This window comes from Salvelinus alpinus, chromosome 15 (assembly GCF_045679555.1).
Source record: "Salvelinus alpinus chromosome 15, SLU_Salpinus.1, whole genome shotgun sequence".
Taxonomy (NCBI): domain Eukaryota; kingdom Metazoa; phylum Chordata; class Actinopteri; order Salmoniformes; family Salmonidae; genus Salvelinus; species Salvelinus alpinus.
In genome coordinates this window covers 53,512,494-53,532,702 of record NC_092100.1, presented here as the reverse complement: position 1 = coordinate 53,532,702, position 20,209 = coordinate 53,512,494, and the positions used below count along the sequence as shown (strand labels likewise).

Sequence of the window (20,209 nt, the reverse complement as noted above, 5' to 3'; positions counted from 1 at the left end):
TTGATCAAAACGTAATAGCCTGATGAAGGTACTGTATGTTGTGAAGCAATCAGTGATGGATGTGCGTTTAATAATACAGACTAACGGTGCAGCACTTTTTCTGTACCACCAGAGTTGGGATCCTTTTGCTGCTGGTGGGTGAGTTAGTCTGAGGGTTAGAGTTAGGACTAGGGCTAGGTTTAGGGCTGGACCTGAGGGATGGATCAAAGCAGTACTTTTACTGTACCTCCAGAGTTGGAACCCCCTTGATGCTGGTGGGAGTAGGGTAGTCTTTGAGGGGGCGCTCTTCGTCCAGGAAACCAGACATGCGGCCCTCCACAGCGGGCTGAAACAGGCCATAGTTCAGCACGTCCCTCAACGTCTGGGTCAGTGTACACAGGATCTGCTGTTTAGCAACCCATACGGTGGCCTCGGGTTTAAACCTCATACATGTCTGCTCCGAAACAAAGACAACATATGCAAAGATCACGCTAACATACCAAACCTGGAGTTTAAACATACATTTCTGCTCCAAAACATTAGAAGACAGGTGGCGTTGGGTTTTAAAAAGCATACGTTTCTGCTTCTGACGCACACATGCAGATGTTCCATTCTGGCAGCAGGTGGTAACAGATGGACGGGGACAAACAATAGCACACGCCTCCCTGCCAGTGAGACAATGGCTGTGAATATAGTATTTTATTTACAGTAGAATAGACTAGGAAGTCCTGTATAGAACAGTATGGAAATGTCTACTCGTGATATTCTGTTTCAGTAATTAGCTAGCCTCTTCCCAACAGAAGCTGGACAAAAATGATCATTCCATATTCATGAAGTCATTTGGCAGAGGTGCAGCACTACACAGTATTGGTGGAAGAAAACAATAACTGGAATCAGCTCAATCAATTAGTAAGGATTATAGCAATGGATTATGCTGTCATCCAGACAATCCTGGGGGGTTTATATGAGAGGGCATGTTCATTTCTGATAAGGAATTTGAAAAACAACAGCACTTCTTCTCAGCAAGAAAATATGTGTTTTGTGGCTGAATAACCGAGCTGCCGATTTTCAATTGCTTTCTTTCTCCCTCTTACATACAGTGCCTTCAGAAAGTATTCATATGCCTCGACGTACTCCGCATTTTGTTGTGTTACAGCCTGAATTCAAAATGGATTAAATTATACATTTCTACACCCGACGCCCCATAACGACAACGTACAAAACATGTTTTCCGAAAAAAATTTGTAATGTATTGAAAAGGAAATATAGAAATATCTCATGTATGTAAGTATTCACACCCCTGAGTCAATACTTTGTAGAAGCACCTTTAGCAGCGATTACAGCTATGTATCTTTCTGGGTAAATCTCTAAGAGCTTTCCTCACCTGGATTATGCAACATTTGCACATTATCCTTTTCAGATTTCTTCAAGCTCTGTCGAGTTGATTGTTGATCATTGCTAGACAACCATTTTCAGGTCTTGCCATAGATATTCAAGTAGATTTTAGTCAAAACTGTAACTCGGCCATTCACTGTCTTCTTGGTAAGAAACTCCAGTGTAGATTTGGCCTTGTGTTTTACGTTATTGTCCTGCTGAAAGGTAAATTAATCTACAATGTCTAATGGAAAGCAGACTGTACCAGGTTTTCCTCTAGGATTTTGCCTGTGCTTATCTCTATTCCATTTCCTTTTTATCCTGAAAAACTCCCCAGTTCTTAACGATTACAAGCATTCCCATAACATGATACACTACCAAAAGCGTAATTAATAACTTCACCATGCTCAAAGGGATATTCAATGTCTGCTTTTTTATTTTTTACCCATCTACCAATAGGTGCCCTTCTTTGAGAGGCATTGGAACACCTCCCTGGTCTTTTTGGTTGAATCTGTGTTTGAAATTCACTGCTCGACTGAGGGACCTTAAAGAAAACTGTATGTGTGGGGTACAGAGATGAGGTAGTCATTCAAAAACCATGTTAAATAATATGATTGCACACAGAGTGAGTCCATGCAATGCATTGGGTGACTTGCTAAGCACATTTGTTACTCCTGAACCTATTTAGGCTTGCCACAACAAAGGGGTTGAATAGTTATTAACTCAATACCTCTCAGCTTTTCAGTTTTTATTCAGTTGTAAACATTTAAAAAAAATCATAATTCCACTCTGACATTATGGAGTATTGTGTGTAGGCCAGTGGAAAAAAAACGAAATTTCATCCATAATAAATTCAGTCTGTAACACAACAAAATGTGGAAAAAGTCAAGGGGTGTGAATACTTTCTGAAGGCACTGTATCTATCTAATTGCTTGGCTGAGAACAGTCTGACTTTCCGTTTATACATTATACAGTACATAGCAATTGTAGCGCGCTCTTTCACATTGACTGTATGCAGCTAGGTTGGCGCAAATATCCCACAATTGCTATGACCTCGTTTTTTTAACAGCTTTGTGCTTTACTTACAATTTTACTAGCCTCGGGTTTAGTCTTTCATATAAGCAACACACAGTAACAAACTGCAGAAACAACTACCGGTGTGTCGTAATTCCAACCAGCATGAAGCATCCCAATTATTTTCCGACTCTCATTAGCACAGATTTAGCAGATAGCTGGTGTTTTTTTTGAAGATGTTTTACTTGTAATGATTGTGATGTGGTCGTTGTTCCACACCCGGCCATGATTACAGACACCTGTGAGTGTCCTTCCAAACTATATAAACTAGTGACCCGCAGTGTTTGTCATTATACCCTGATGAAGACAGCTTGTCTGTCGAAACGTTGGTCATTAAATTATTGCTTTTGAGCTCATAGAGTGTGAGGCTCTCCTTTTCTTTTTCAAGTTTTTTCATTGTTTTAACTATTTTAGTTCAATGCACTGATTGTAAGTCACTCTGGATAAGGCTGTCGACTAAATGACTAATATGAAAAAATATATATATACAATGTCCCTGTCCCTACTCACGGATTGCTGTCGGTCAGGTATGACAACACGAATGGAAAGTGAAACGTGCTTACGTTTTGGCTTTGAACTGGATTTAGATGGCATATTCCTGCAGTATGATAAGAAAATAGTTTAATGACAGAAGTGTATACTCACAGACTGCTGCAGGTCAGGGATGACCACACAGAAGACCAGTGACTCCCTGCGGGCGGCCTTATCCTTCTCTGCCCTCCTGTCGGTCCTTCTGCTGGCCCTTTCCCCTCCAGGTCCTCCATGGCCAGCCTCCTCCTTGGAGCTGTCTGTCTCAAAACCTCCAGACCCGTCAGAGACACTCTGGGCCATTTCCTCCTCACTGGACGTAGGACTCCGAGGCATGATACTCTACTGGAGAGAGGAGACAGTGCTACACAGTGTACATTATACAGTATATACTACTAACACACATACAGTTGAAGTTGGAAGTTTACATACACCTTAGCCAAATACATTTAAACTCAGTTTTTCACAATTCCTGACATTTAATCCTAGTAAAAATTCCCTGTTTTAGGTCAGTTAGGATCACCACTTTATTTTAAGAATGTGAAATGTCAGAATAATAGTAGAGAGAATGATTTATTTCAGCTTTTATTTCTTTCAACACATTCCCAGTGGGTCAGAAGTTTACATACACTCAATTAGTATTTGGTAGCATTGCCTTTAAATTGTTTAACTTGGGTCAAACGTTTCAGGTAGCCTTCCACAAGCTTCCCACAATAAGTTGGGTGAATTGTGGCCCATTCCTCCTGACAGAGCTGGTGTAACTGAGTCAGGTTTGTAGGCCTCTTTGCTCGCACACACTTTTTCAGTTCTACTCACACATTTTCTATAGGAATGAGGTCAGGGCTTTGTGATGGCCACTCCAATACCTTGACTTTGTTGTCCTTAAGCCATTTTGCCACAACTTTGGAAGTATGCTTGGGGTCATTGTCCATTTGGAAGACCCATTTGCGACCAAGCTTTAACTTCCTGACTGATGTCTTGAGATGCTGCTTCAATACATCCACATAATTATCCTGTCTCATGATGCCATCTATTTTGTGAAGTGCACCAGTCCCTCCTGCTGCAAAGCACACTCACAACACGATGCTGCCACCCCCGTGCTTCACGGTTGGGATGGTGTTCTTCGGCTTGCAAGCATCCCCCTTTTTCCTCCTAACATAACGATGGTCATTATGGCCAAACAGTTCTATTTTCTTTCCATCAGACTAGAGGAAATCTCCTGAAAAAGTACGATCTTTGTCCCCATGTGCAGTTGCAAACCGTAGTCTGGCTTTTGTATGGCAGTTTTGGAGCAGTAAAACGATATAGGACTCGTTTTACTGTGGATATAGATACTTTTGTACCTGTTTCCTCCAGCATCTTCACAAGGTCCTTTGCTGTTGTTCAGGAATTGATTTGAACTTTTCGCACCAAAGTACGTCCATCTCTAGGAGACAGAACACGTCTCCTTCCTGAGCGGTATGACGGTTGCGTGGTCCCATGTGTTTATATTTGCGTACTATTGTTTGTACAGATGGACGTGGTACCTTGAGGCGTTTTGAAATTGCTCCCAAGGATGAACCAGACCTGTGGAGGTCTACAATTTTTTTTCTGAGGTCTTGGCTGATTTCATTTGATTTTCCCATGATGTCAAGCAAAGAGGCACTGAGTTTGAAGGTAGGCCTGGAAATACATCCATAGGTACACCTCCAATTAACTCAAATGATGTCAATTAGCCTATCAGAAGCTTCTAAAGCCATTACATAATTTTCTGGAATTTTCCAAGCTGTTCAAAGGCAGAGTCAACTTAGTGTATGTAAACTTCTGACCCACTGGAATTGTGATACAGTAAATTATAAGTTAAATAATCTGTCTGTAAACAACTGTTGGAAAAATTACTTGTGTCATGCACAAAGTAGATGTCCTAACCGACTTGCAAAAACTATAGTTTGTTAACAAGAAATTTGTGGAGTGGTTGAAAAAACGAGTTTTAATGACTCCAGCCTAGGTGTATGTAAACTTCCGACTTCAACTGTACAAGCTCTGAAGGTCTGGCTACGAGGCATGCTGGAGGAGGGAAGGGAGAAAGAAGAGAAGAGAGGTGAGAAGAGAGAGGAGAAAAGAAATATTACACAGTGTACTTTATACACACTCACACACACAAAAGTTCTGGTCCATCTCCTCCTCACTGGAAATTAGGCAACGAGGAATGATACCCTACTGGTCAGGCCAGCAAGAGAAAAAGACGAGATGAGGGAGAGAATGAAGGACACAGTGTTACCTAGAAATCTGTACAATTACAGACACAGATACACATACAAACACAGTGTACTTCCCACACAGACACATGCACACAGTGTCGCACACACAACGTTGCACGCACACACGACATCGCACCCACACACACACACTGTGGATTATCTCCTTCTCACTGGACGTCGGGCCTTATATCGGACTGTGGCCGGGGGAGGGAGAAGAGAGAGGAGAGATGAGAGAGGAGAGAAGAGACAGGGTCACCCAGATCCATACATTTATTACAACGCCACACGCACGCATACAAACAGGACTGTGATGATGCTATATCCCAATTATCTTTCTTTACTCCCAAAGTGTGCACCTGTTCACTTTCCTTCACTGAAATGAAAGAATTTACTGAAATAAGAAATAAGATGAAAACCTCCACTCACCCATGTCTCCACCAATCCAATGCTTTTAGATTTGTGGGAAGTAGTGAACGAGTGAGTGCACACTGCAGGAGAAAGGCGATATCATTGGGACGTGATTTCTATCCCCTCGTTTGGCGCCAAACACAGATTTTGAACGTTTGCTAATGTTTCCTTGTGCTGCTAGCGTGTACTGTACAAGCATATTCCTGTAGCTAAACATGGTCCACAGTTGTTATGCTAAAGATTATACTAGAGTAGAAATGTTCAAATTGTTTGTTATAGTTTACAGTTATATTATCGGGGCATTCACATGCCCGTGGTAAGTGGGAAACTATAAATCAAATCAAATCAAACTTTATTTGCCACATGCGCCGAATACAAGTGTAGACTTTACCAATAAATGCTTACTTACAAGCCCTTAACCAACATTGCAGTTCAAGAAGAAGAAAATATTTACCAAGTAGGCTAAAATAAAAAGTAATAATAAAAAGTAACACAATAAGAATAAGAATAATGAGGCTATATACAGGGGGCACCGGTACAGAGTCAGTGTGCAGGGGTACAGGCTAGTTGAGGTAATCTGTACATGTAGGTGGGGGCGAAGTGACTATGCATAGGTAATAAACAACAGGGGGTGGGGTCAATATAAATTGTCCAGTGGCGATTTTTAATAATTGTTCAGCAGTCTAATGGCTTGGCGGGAGAAGCTGTTGAGGAGCCTTTTGGTCCTAGACTTGGTGCTCCGGTACCGCTTGCAGTGAGGTAGCAGAGAAAACAGTTTAGAGCTTGGATGACTGGAGTTTCTGCCAATTCTATGGGCTTACCTCTGACACGCCTATTATATAAGTCCTGGATGGCAGGAAGCTTGGCCCCAGTGATGTACTGAGCCGATTGCACTACCCTCTCTAGCGCCTTAGGGACAGATGCCGAGCAGTTGCCATACCAGGCGGTGATGCAACCGGTCAGGATGCTCTCGATGGTGCAGGTTCAGGGGACCCATGCCATATTTTTTCAGTCTCCTGAGGGTCTCCTGAGGGGGAAAAGGTTTTGTCGTGCCCTCTTCACGACTGCCTTGGTATGTTTGGACCATGATAGTTCGTTGGTGATGTGGACACCAAGGAATTTGAAACTCTCGACCCGCTCCACTACAGCCCCATCGATGTTAATGGGGGCCTGTCCGGCCCGCCTTTTCCTGTAGTCCACGATCAGCTCCTTTGTCTTGCTCACATTGAGGGAGAGGTTGTTGTCCTGGCACCACACTGACAGTTCTCTGACCTCCTCCCTATAGGCCGTCTCATCGTTGTCGGTGATCAGGACTACCACGGTTGTGTCATCAGAAAACTTAATGATGGTGTTGGAGTTGTGTTTGGCCATGCAGTCGTGGGTGAACAGGGAATATAGGAGGGGATTAAGTACACACCCCTGTGGGGACCCAGTGTTAAGGATCAGCGTGGCAGACGTGTTGTTTCCTACTCTTACCACCTGGGGGCGGCCCGTCAGGAAGTCCAGGATCCAGTTGCAGAGGGAGGTGTTTAGTCCCAGAGTCCATAGCTTAGGGATGAGCTTCGTGGGCACTATGGTGTTGAACGCTGAGCTGTAGTCAATGAACAGCATTCTCACATAGATGTTCCTTTTGTCCAGGTGAGAAAGGGCAGTGTGGAGTGCGATTGAGATTGGATCTGTTGGGGCGTTATGCGAATTGGAGTGGGTCTAGGGTGTCCGGGAGGATGCTGTTGATGTGAGCCATGACTATCCTTTCAAAGCACTTCATGGCTACCAACGTGAGTGCCACGGGGCGATAATCATTTAGGCAGGTTACCTTCGCTTCCTTGGGCACAGGGACTATGGTGGTCTGCTTGAAACATGTAGGTATTACAGACTTGATCAGGGAGAGGTTGAAAATGTCAGTGAAGACACTTGACAGTTGTTCCGCGCACGCTTTGAGTAGAAGTCCTGGTAATCTATCTGGCCCAGCGGCTTTGTGAATGTTAACCTGTTTAAAGGTTTTGTTCACATCGGCTATCGAGAGCGTTATCACAGTCATCCAGAACAGCTGGTGCTCTCGTGCATGCTTCAGCGTTGCTTAACTCGAAGCTAGAATAAAAGGCATTTAGCTCGTCTGGTAGGCTCGCGTCACTGGGCAGCTCGCGTCTGTGTTTCCCTTTGTAGTGCGTAATAGTTTTCAAGCCCTACCACATCCGACGAGCATCAGAGCCGGTGTAGTGCGATTCAATCTTAATCCTGTATTGACGCTTTGCTTGTTTGATGGTTCGTCTGTGGGCATAGCAAAATTTCTTATAAGCGTCCGGATTAGTCTCCCGCTCCTTGAAAGCGGCAGCTCTAGCCTTTAGCTCGATGCCGATGTTGCCTGTAATCCATGGCTTCTGGTTGGGAAATGTACATACAGTCACTGTGGGGACGACGTCATCGATGCACTTATTGATGAAGCCGATGTCTGTCTGAGGTGGTGTATTCCTCCAGGCCGTTGGATGAATCACGGCACATATTCCAGTCTGTGCTAGCAAAACAATCCTGTAGTGTAGCATCCGCGTCGTCTGACCACTTCCGTATTAAGCGAGTCACTGGTACTTCCTGCTTTATTTTTTGCTTGTAAGCAGGAATCAGGAGGATAGAATTATGGTCAGATTTGCCAAATGGAGGGCGGGGGAGAGCTTTGTATGCATCTCTGTGTGTGGAGTAAAGGGGGTCTAAAAATGTTTTCCTGTGGTTGCACATGTGACATGCTGGTAAAAATGTGGTAAAACTGATTTAAGTTTGCCTGCATTAAAGTCCCCGGCCACTAGGAGCGCCGCTTCTGGGTGAGCATTTTCTTCTTTGCTTATGGCCTTATAGAGTTGGTTGAGAGCGGTCTTAGTGCCAGCTTTGCTTTGTGGTGGTAAATAGACGGCTACTAATAACACAGATGAGAACTCTCTTGGTAAATAGCGTGGTCGACAGCTTATCATAAGGCACTCTACCACAGGCGAGCAATACCTCGAGACTTCTTTAATATTAGACATCGCGCACCAGCTGTTATTGACAAAAAGACACACGCCCCCACCCCTCGTCTTACCAGAGGTAGCGTCTCTGTTCTGCCGGTGAATGGAATATCCCGCCAGCTCTATATTGTCCGTTTCGTCGTTCAGGCACGTCTCAGTGAAACATAAGATGTTACAGTTTTTAATGCCCCGTTGGTAGGATAATCTTAATAGTAGATCATCAATTTTATTTTCCAAAGACTGCACGTTAGCAAGAAGAATGGAAGGCATTGGGAGTTTGCTCGCTCGCCTCCGGATTCTCAGAAGGATCCCCGATCTGCGTCCCCTTTTCCGGCGTCTTTTCCTCACGCAAAAGGCGTGGATCGGGGCCTGTTCCAGTGAAAGCAGGATATCCTTCTCATTGGACTCATTAAAGGAAAAAGCTTCTTCCAGTGTGCGGTGAGAAATCGATTTTATGAGAGACGGGAGCAGCAACATTATGTACACAATAAGTTAAAAAATAAGTTACTCAAAATGCCCAAAAAATAATAACAGGATTGCACAATTGGTTGGGAGAATGTAAAACATCAGCCATGTTCTTCGGCACCATAAATCCATCATTATTGTGCTTTTGAAGTCAGAACAATTCTCTTATTCTCTGTCAACAACAACTCATGAACAATCTCTAATATTAAGGAAGTCTCAAGGTTTTGCTCGCCTGAGTTCAGGACGCGTACTCAGAGTTGGGCTCTTGTTTTTATGAGCGTTTATGTCTGCTTGTTCTCATGTTGTATTTTTGGTCTCCTTCCCTTCGCCCCTTTGTGCTGTGTGCACCTTCCCATTTACACCAGCGATCTGTATATAATGACGAGATACACGTCTCCGCCCTATCGATGGTACTTGTTGTCCCAAAGGCGGAAGGCAGACGACACGTTAATAAGGTTCAAAATAAGTCCATAGAAACGCATTGGCCTTATTTTGGACCTACTTTAGAGAGACTGAAACCTCTCGCTTCGCCTCTTCCTCTATGGTTTACACACACACCAAGCCCCTCCCCCTGCCTCTCAACAAAGTTAAGAGACCTTCCTCTCTTACAAGCGGTTTCAACTATTTCAGCTATTTGCATTTGAGGTTTGGTCCAACAGAATCGGTCATATGGACACCGAAACACATTTTTTACTGTAATAGATAAGTGAACTTTTCTAACAATACCCTTTTTATGTCTCAACTACTGAAATTGTGCGCAGAGCAGACACTACTAAAGCGAGAGTATTAATGAGCATTAATTCTGGAAAATGAATGCCCAGTTTGTCGTGCACAGCATTGGGGTACCACGTACCGCTAGCAGCATTTTAGCCAAAGACTGCTATACTAGTTGTCTAGTCTGTTTTATAAATGTGCAATAAGCATAAAACACAATTGTATAAGGAATTGGCAACTCGTTCTCATTCTGAGAAACAAGGTAGGCCATTTGATTTCAACATCTGAACAAAGTGGACAGGCTAACATGCCTTTCAAACAGTTGGAGACAGACAGAAGGGTGTTTTCATAACAGTTCAACTGTCCAACCTTGTTAGCTAGCAAATATCCAAGTTGACTATACTTGAAATATAAAGATTAGCTGGCTAATCACTAGCACGTGGGCTTGAGAGATTGTTGATGAGACCTGTGTTCATTTTCTATAGCCTAACGCCTGCTACAAGAAGTTAGTCATTATTAGTCAATGTGGTTCTAGTTCAATTCGTAACAAAAAAAGGGCATTTTCATAGACAGACTTGAAAGCCAGATCAGTGATTATTGCAACATCAAAAAAGCAGGTTCAACTATTTTGATAAAATAAAATAAATGATTAATGGGTCTTATGGCTGTGGAAGGCTTACAGTGCATTCAGAAAGTACTCAGACCCCTTCACTTTTTCCACATTTTGTTACAGCCTTATTCTAAAATGGATAAATCAATCTACACACAATATCCTATAATGACAAAGCGAAAATATATATTAGCAAATACATAAGCATTCAGACCCTTTGCTATGAGACTCGAAATTGAGCTCAGCTGCATCATGTTTCCATTGATCATCCTTGAGATGTCTCTACAACTTGTTTGGCGTCCACCTGTGGTAAACTCAATTGACTGGACATGACTTGGAAATGCACACACCTGTCTATATAAGGTCCCACAGTTTACAGGATATGTCAGAGCAAAAAGCAAGTCATGAGGTCGAAGGAATTGTCTGCAGTGCTCCAAGACAGGATTGAGTCGGCTCAGATCAGCACCGAAAGGACTCTCAGACCATGAGAAACAAGATTCTCTGGTTTGATGAAACCAAGATTGAACTCTTTGGCCTGAAAGCCAAGCATCACATCTGGAGGAAACCTGGCACCAACCCTACGGTGAAGCACGGTGGTGGCAGCATCATGCTGTGGGGATGTTTTGGAGCATGAATGGAGCATAGTACAGAGAGATCCTTCATGAAAAGCTTCTCCAGAGCGCTCAGGACCTCAGACTGGGGCGAAGGTTCACCTTCCAACAGGATAACGACCCTAAGCACACAGCCAAGACAACGCAGGAGTGGCTTCGGGACAAGTCTCTGAATGTCCTTGAGTGGCCCAGCCAGAGACCGGACTTGAACCCAATTGAACATCTCTGGAGAGACCTGAAAATAGCTGTGCAGCGACGCTCCCCATCCAACCTGACAGAGCTTGAGAGAATCTGCAGAGAAGAATGGGAGAAACTCCACAAATAGAGGTTTGCCTATCTTGTAGCACCATACCCAAGAAGACTTGAGGCTGTAATTCGTGCCAAAGGTGATTCAACAAAGTACTGAGTAAAGGGTCTAAATAGTTAAGTAATATTTCAGTTTTAAATTTGTAATACATTGGCACTTTTTTTTTGCTTTGCCATTATTGAGTATTGTGTGTAGATTGATGAGAGAAAAAAATATTTTATCAATTTCAGAATAAGGCTGTAACGTAACAAAATGTGGAAAAAGTCAAGGGGTCTGAATACTTTCCGAATTTACGCTTTGTATAACTTCACAAGCCCTGAACTCATTAGATTATTGCTGACTGTTTTGAAATGTAGTGTTTTTGACCTTTAATTGTACAACAACGTTTATTTAGACAAACTAACTCAGAGCATGCCCTGGCCAGCTGGCAAGTGTCTTCACTGACATTTTCAACCTCTCCGTGACCCAGTTTGTAATACCTACATGTTTCAAGCTGACCACCATAGTCCTTGTGCCAAGAACGCCAAGGTAACCAGCCTAAATGTCAACTGCCCGTAGCATTGTAGCTATGAAATGCTGGTCATAGCTCACATCAACACCATCATCTCAGAAACCCTAGACCAACTCCGATTGGTCATCAACTCCAATTCGCCAGCAGCACAGTTACAGTCATCAAAGCTCTGGATAACATGAAAACAGCCTAACCAGCTCTGCTATGGCGAGTAAAATGGTAAGAGTGAGGTGTTCTCTCATTTGTGCCTGGAAGTAGCTAGCCAGTTAGCTTGTGACGTGTGCTTGACTGACGTTAAGATGGTCAGAACGCTCGGATCAACCCTAGTCCTTGGCCAATGTGCCCTCCAGTGTGCGCTCTGAGAGGGGAAACGCTCAGAATTTACATTATGGACAATCTGACAACACTCTGAATTTTCAAATGCCCAAATGGCACTCCAGATTGAATTTACGAACACACCCGATGTCATAAAAATGTCTAGCTAGTAATTTGTTATGCTAACAAGCTAGCAAGAGGTTGCATAGCAACAGCATCAACTTCAGGTAGACATGCGTAGCGCTACGCTAGTATGCTCAACTGAAAGGATACAGTTTGCTACAGTATACTAAAATGAACTAATAGTATATAGTATGTAGCATATACTCATTAAGTATGTAGTATACAGTATGTTAGTATGGGTATTCGAACACAGCCATAATCTGTCCTCTCTGCTACCGCACGGCAAGCAGTACTGGAGCGCCAATTCTGGGATCAAAATCCTCCTTAACAGCTTCTACACCCAAGCCATAAGACTGAAAAACAGTTAATCAAATGGCTACCCGGACTATTTACATTGACCCTCTTATTTTATTTATAATTTTTTTGCACTGACTCTCTTGTACAGGCTCGATGTACACTCACTGGACTCACTCACTAACCACACAATCACACATAGTACACTGACACTCCAACACACACACACACACACGCACACACACACACACACACACACACACTTGCATATTGACACCCTGCACACACACACACATATATATTCACATTCCTTCACACTCTTCACATACACTGCTGCTACTCTCTGTTTATTATCTATGCATAGTCACTTTACGCCTACCTACATTAACCCGAGTCACCCGTACCCCTGCACATTGACTCGGTACTGGTACCCATATTCGTTATTGAAATATTATTGTGTTACTATTTCCCCTTTCGTTTATTTAGCACATTTTTCTTACTTACTTTTTAAAACTCTGGATTGTTGGTTAAGGTCTCGTAAGTAAGCATTTCACAGTATAGTCTACACTTGTTGTATTCAGCGCATGTGACAATTTGATTTGATAATGCATATTGATGAGTTTGTAGTTGTCAAAAACAGACTTGTCGAAAAGGTAAAAGGTCAGTGGCGAAACTTCACAACTCGGCAACTCGGCTAACAACATTTTCTCTGAGTTTCCCACTTGAAATTACGACTGAGAGCGTCATTCAAGTGAAACTTCTCAGTTGGAACTACGAACTTTTTTTGGGGGGCGGGGGGGGGGTTATTAATCACCCAACTTCTTGCAAATTCTTTAAATAATAGTCTTGTACAAGGTATTTCCATAACTGGTAAAGAAATTATTATAAGCCAGCTGGCTGATGATACTACACTTTTTTGAAAGACGCTAACCAAATTCCCATATCGATCAATGTGATACAATCCTTTTCCAAAGCGTCTGGTCTATATCTTAAAATTAATAAATGTGAACTCATAGCTGTCAAAGATTGTGGAACACCTTCATATTGTGGTATTCCAGTAAAAGAAGAACTTACATATTTAGGCATAACCATTACAAAGGACCAGAAGCCTAGAGGCTTACTAAATTTTAACCCTCTTATTAAAAAACCCCAGAAGAAGCTAAATCAATGGCTAAAGAGAGGGACTTATCTTTAAAAGGTAGAGTCCTAATAACCAAGGCCGAAGGTATCTCTAGACTAGCATATGGCGCTCTATCTTTATATCTTGACAGTAAAATAAGCAAGGAGATAGACCAGCTGCTTTTCAACTTTCTTTGGAGAAACCGTACCCATTACATTAGGAAAACTGTTGTAATGAACACTTATGAGAATGGTGGACTGAATTTTCTGGACTTTACTACTTTAAATAATACTTTTAAGATCAATTGGATAAAACAATTCCTAAGAAGACCCACTTCTATATGGAATTTTATTCCTCATCATGTCTTCTCTACTTTTGGTGGCCTTAACTTCATGTTGTTTTGCAATTATAATATTGACAAAGTTCCAGTGAAACTTTCTGCTTTTCATCGGCAGGTTTTCTTATCATGGTCCTTAATTTATAAACATAATTTTTCTCCACACTATATATGAAATAATCGGGATATATTGTATAAAAATACTTCTTTGTTTTTAGAATATTGGTTCCGAAATAATATCCTATTGGTGAGCCAACAGGTATATGCAGAGGGTCTTTTACTCAGTTATAAGGAATTCTTATCACTTTACAAGGTCCCTGTAACACCTAAAGATTTTGCAATTGTTTTAGATGCCATTCCCTCAGGTGTTGCTATGTTATTCAGGAACGTGTCAAGACCTGACCCTCAGAACCTACCTTCTATTGACCCTGTTGACTCATCAGTAGGAAAGATTTGTTTCTCTTTTGGTCCATTCAACAACAGAGCGATACGAACCTTGTTTCAGCAGGATGTTGTATCTATACCTTATGTCATGCCTTATTGGAATGGATTTATTGATAATATCTGTTGGAAAAAAGTTTGGATGTTGCCACACACATACCTACTTGTTAACAAAATTAAGGAAGTTTCCTTTAAAATTATTCATAAATATTATCCTGCCAACCACTATATGAAGAAGTTTAAGGAAAACATCAACTCAAATTGCTCCTTTTGTAATGACCACCCAGAAAGAGTGTTGCATCTTTTTTGGCATTGTATGCATGTAAGAAAACTGTGGCAAGACATCAGTAGGTTTATAATTGAACACATTTATGAAGATTTTACACTATTGTGGAGAGATGTCCTGTTTGGATTCTTTACATACGATAGAAATAAGCTGAAACATTTTTACGTAATTAATTTCATTATTCTTTTGGACAAATTTCATATACACAAATGTAAATTTACAAACAAAAAAACAAATTTTCTTACTCTACAAAAATAAATTGAACTGTATTTTAAGACATTTAAATACTCTACTAACAAAAAAGCTGTTAGAATTGTAAGTGTATGTATGTCCCTTAAGGTCCTTGTGTAATTGTAATGTGATATTTGTACCCCCTAGCTCGATTGTCCATTGTATATAATCTATATATACTTGTGTTCCCTCATGTACTTTATGTATTGATTTGTTGTTGATAATAAAACATTTAAAAAAATAAAGATTTCAAAATAAACTACGAACTTCCGATAACTACCTGGTAGCATGTGAACGCATAATCGATCGTCGATTTCTAGGTCTCCTCACCACCACCGGTGATGTCCAAAGTTATCCGTCAGGTGCGCGTGCTCAGTAGTGATGTTGAGGGGTGTTTCCATAATTGCCTACATATTTAACAAATAATGATATGTGATATTATCTTTTGATATATTGGAAATGTAGTATTGGCCATTGGTATAGAACCTAGAGAAAGGCATTGATCATTGGATATGGATGTATTGAAATACCTGTTTGGGAACATTTTGGATTATCCAGCGCTCTCCTCAAATCTGACCACCAAAATCTGCGACATCTGATGTCATGTGACGTGTGTGCGCGCTCGCGCTCCCGTCGCATGACATCAGATATCGCAGATGCACTGCATTAAAATTAGATATTGATAATGCTTCCAAATACATTGTACAATAATGCTTTACAGAACCCTAATTCTGTCTAACAGGGAAGTTTTTCAAATAGAAAATGCTGTATGTAGGATAGATTTTTTTACGGGTTATATTTGACTGATTCCACTTTACACAGTAACTGAGACCCGAGTCATTGTGTGTTATAAAATGGTTCTACTATCCTTCCTTTAGTTCATTTCCTGCCCATTTCTCTCGCTTTGTGATGCCGGGTTCTCATTGTCCTTGACTTCCCTTTTATGGCTCTGTGCTGAGCGTTTCTCAATCACCGCTCACAAATGTAATTTAAAACGGAGCTGTGAAGTAAAAGAAGCAGATCAGAAGCTCACCTTTTCTACTTGTTGTTTTCAGACAGCCGAGAAACTGACGGACAGCTTGAAATCAAATGCCATGACCTTGGCAGTACCAAGTGGTGGAATCCATCCTGCAATAAGAGAATAGCAGCGTGAGGATAGCATCTTAAAAAACGCAATTTGTCCGAGGCCTCCTACAGTGAAAACGCTGAAATGCACTACTTTCATTCATACGCTTGCTCTGCAATCGTATTTAGCCTCACATTGAAGTGTTTTACCATGTTCTTTTCAAGTAGAGCACAAAACAATTTGATATAAAAAGTTGCATTCGTGAGTTTTATTGACAAATGCCAATAAACAAGTAAGGTCCGCGAATCAAAAACCTGATGAAAAATGCATTTATAAGAATGTTGTAAGCACAGAAATTGTTTTCTCAGTGGGAAATGGATATCCAACTTGTCAGTGACAACTGCGTGGAGTTTGTAGTTTGTAGAGCAAAACATGAGAAGAGAGTCTCAGCTTTTCACAGCGGGGTCATAATAGTTTGTAGCTCAAACCGTTGTGACTTCACAGTCGTTTTTGTGATCCAGTAAACACTCTACGTTGTGGTTCTCCCTCAATCAAGTCCAGTCCAGACGAGGCCACAGCCACAATCGAAAAATGACTAGCTCCATAAAAAGTGTTCCAGCAGCACATTACCTCCCTAGAGCATCTTCTCCAGACAGCCACATCATTCATCATGACTGTCTGTTTTCTCCACTTCCTCCTTCCTCCAGCCAGACCCCTCCAATCACCACGGAAACACACACACAGACCCCTTCGAATCACCATGAGACACACTAGACCCAGAAGGAAGGAAGTATCATGTTGGTTTGTTTAACGCTTATTTAGCCTATAGGGTCTTGGAGGCAATTAAACAGAGGCCTAGCGCAGCAGGTCTGATATACCTTAGATATTACATGGGTGTTCCAGCACACTGTTAAAGCATGCTGGGCCCGGCCCGGAAAGAATCTCTGCAAAGTGAAAGCCAATGCCAGACAGAACCATTGGCAAAATGTCGAACCCAAGGTAGCTAGAAGTATGACACGTAATGCAAGAAGATATGGATTTCGTCTTTGAAGTGAATTCGGATAGCGCCGTAGGCAGACCTTATTCAAAATCTCTAACTGTCTATTCATGCAGTATGATCAGATCAAAAGTGTGCACTATAACCGAACCCTGTACTTTAAGTCCCGGTCAGTCTTGCATCTAGCCCATTTGCTGTGTACTGAGCTCTAATGAGAGCCCCAGTGGATGGGATGGGGATCAGCTGGCCAAACTGGGACTCTGTAATTAACTCAGTCATGCAAGAGAGGATATAACACTCCAAAATGCCAATCTGACACGGTCAGGGACCATAACATCCCATCCCTGGGAGGCTCTACTCTGCTGTATCCAGGGACCAGTTTCACCTCTCAGTGACTATACCTCTTACTGTGATTGGTGTATAGCACTGCAACTGTTCTACAGTGTCGAGTGTACAGTCTCCTCTACAGTGAGCTGTTCTAAAGATCTACTGTGTCCCTGTTGGTGTCATTACCCTGCAGTGAGGTCGAGCACCAGGGACCTCTCTGTCACACAGGGTCAACAGTGTGGCCCTGACTGTCCTCTAGGATCAGGGCCAGGGGCAGCACCAGAGGGAGTAACTCAATAATATTAAGGTGAACAAACCTCCAGTGTACCAGAGGAACACAACCAAAGGTGGAATTGGGAAGGAACTCTTGGGAGTTCCCAATGTGAAATAATTTTTGACATGTTTTGTAAGGAGAGAAATTATGCGATTTTGCATTCCCAGAGTGAACTTTTGTCCAATCCGGCACCTGAACACCTTGACTCCAGATGGTCTGACATATTGGCTTAGCGTCCATCATCCGTCTGACTGCCTGAATCAGGGCAGAGTTGTCAAGGACCTCTAACATACTGTAAACAATTCTGTAATTCACATAGGAATGGGCGATATAACATACATTTCATACCACGGTATATTCACAACTCATTTCTGTTTCACAAAATAAATACATTAAGAAAATAGCATTCAGTACATGTGCTATGCTATCCAGCTGCAAATCACCCTTAGGGGTTAATGTCAATGTAATAGCAATCTTTTTAGGACCACAAAGAGGACAGTGATGGGTTTAGCCACTGAAAAAGACACTCAAATCAGAGAGGAGAGCGTTCTAACCATGGCCCATTAGCAATGGACACCGCTGTTATTTCAGACCCACTGATTGGGACACCGTCTTTAGGAAGGTTGGACTAGATGTGGCTCACATTAACAGCGCAACTGTGTAACAATGTAGACCTAATTTCCACCACGCGTCCCCCAAAAAAAAAAAATTAGGAGACTGCCAACATGTTTTTTCTTAAACTCAATATTATCACAAAACAGACAAAAATACCAATCAGGAAACCAGGCCTTCATGAAGCACAAACCCATATCAAATACTGTATTTCTTCTCCGTGCTAACGATATTCAGTGAATTAGGCCGTATTTATGTATTCTGGACGAAGCAGGCAGTGTTAGGGAGAAACATCACTCGGTGTCACAGTGGATGGAGGCCTAATGATCTAGCTTCTCAGTCAGTTTGTTTCCTGTGGACGACTGGAAAGCATCACTAGCTATGCCACAGTAAATAGGGCAACACACATAGGATTGTTTAGCAGGCCGGTCGGAACGTCTTGGTCTCAGATGGGTGTGTAAAATGCCAATACTGTTGGTTGAACAGTTTAACGCATCACTGGCTGAACAAATTAATAGTTTAGTTTGCTAGAAAAGGCTGTCCACCTTAAAAGTGTGCCCGTCAATCATTCGTAATACCTCGGTCAGGGATGGGCAACTTTGATGGGGGTGGGGGACACAAAACATCTGAACTCATCGTGAGCGGCCGCAGTTGACCACCACAATTCTACACATTTTGCCATTTGGCTGAGAGAAGATGTTGCAATTTCATAAGTAATTTCATACAATTCTACTAGTTTTACAACGGGGCTGAGAGGAAAATGAGCTGTTTTAGAGAAAATGTTCTGAAATTCTACACATTTTGTCATAGGGGGGAGAGAAATGTTTACAGTTTTTAATGTGATATCTGAGTGAGACTGACTAACAAAATCAATGGGGGCGAGGAGGGGGGGGTCCTTGACTTAGGGGCTTATGCTGTGCAGTGGGCTGCGATGTTCAGAAGAGCTGAAACATAGGATTATGTCCAGTCAACACAGAACTACACAACATTTCCATCTGCGTTCTAGCCTGGTCCCAAAACTGTTTTGCCGTCTTGCCGTGACCATAGGAGTTGCCAAGGCGGCACAAACAAATATGGAACTAGGCTAATGATGTTCCACTCTCCTGAGTAAATCCCTGATATCAAGAGAAACACATTTACGCTCATCTCCATTCCTGTCAATCTCAGGAACCAGATCCACCAGCCCGTTACTTTACTAAACATAACTGAATTGCGACCCAAGTCCAAGAGTCAATCCGGAGACATGGAGACACTCAGCCAGGTGAAATTAACTGTCCGATGGATACAAAAGGGTAATGAATAATTTATAAGCCTCTCTCAGTGTAAGGGAATTGCCAGAGCCAGGAAAGCCAGGGTATCACGATGAGATGAGAGTGGATTTAAACACAGAGTTTCTTGTGTCTCTGTGGTTATGCTTTATATTATACCTTCTATCTATCTATCTGGCTCTAGATTAGACTCTTCTCTATCGCACTATAATACTCACTTAAGTGGAGAACAGGTAGGTGGCAGGTAGCCTAGCGGTTAAGAGTGTTGCTGGTTCAAATCCCTAAGCCAAATAGTTGAAGAATCTGTCAATGTGCCCTGGAGCAAGTCACTTAACCCTAATTCCGGGTTTTCCAAACTTGGTCCTGGGGACCCCAAGAGGTGAACACTGGTTTTTGTTCAGGCACTACACAGCTGATTCAAATAATCAACTAATCATCAAGCTTTGATTATTTTAATCAGCTGTGTATTGCTAGGGCAAAAACCAAAATGTGTCCCCATGACGGAGTTTGGGAAACACTGTCTTAATTGCACCTGTAAGCCGCTCTGGATAAGAGCCTCTGCTAAATGACAAAACATATATATATATATTATTGTTTTTATGCACAGAGAACAGAGAAGAGCCTGCTCCCTGTGAGCATGGCTGTTATAGTTACCACTATACTTCTATACGTTCAGTGTACCAACTGGAGTGCCAGTTGGG

At 42.1% G+C, this 20,209-nt stretch overlaps 1 protein-coding gene across 1 annotated transcript in view; it reads right to left on the bottom strand.

Moving 5' to 3' along the window:
* The window catches only part of shank2b (SH3 and multiple ankyrin repeat domains 2b), a 167,922-nt gene that overhangs the window by 135,269 nt on the left and 12,444 nt on the right, over window positions 1-20,209 (bottom strand). Inside the window, exons 2-4 of the mRNA XM_071344081.1 lie at window positions 15,998-16,092; window positions 3,073-3,300; window positions 227-433 (exon numbers count right to left, since the gene is read on the bottom strand). Of these exons, the coding sequence (XP_071200182.1) occupies window positions 227-433; window positions 3,073-3,291 (426 nt within the window). The 5' untranslated portion in view covers window positions 3,292-3,300; window positions 15,998-16,092. The remainder of the gene's footprint in view (window positions 1-226; window positions 434-3,072; window positions 3,301-15,997; window positions 16,093-20,209) is intronic.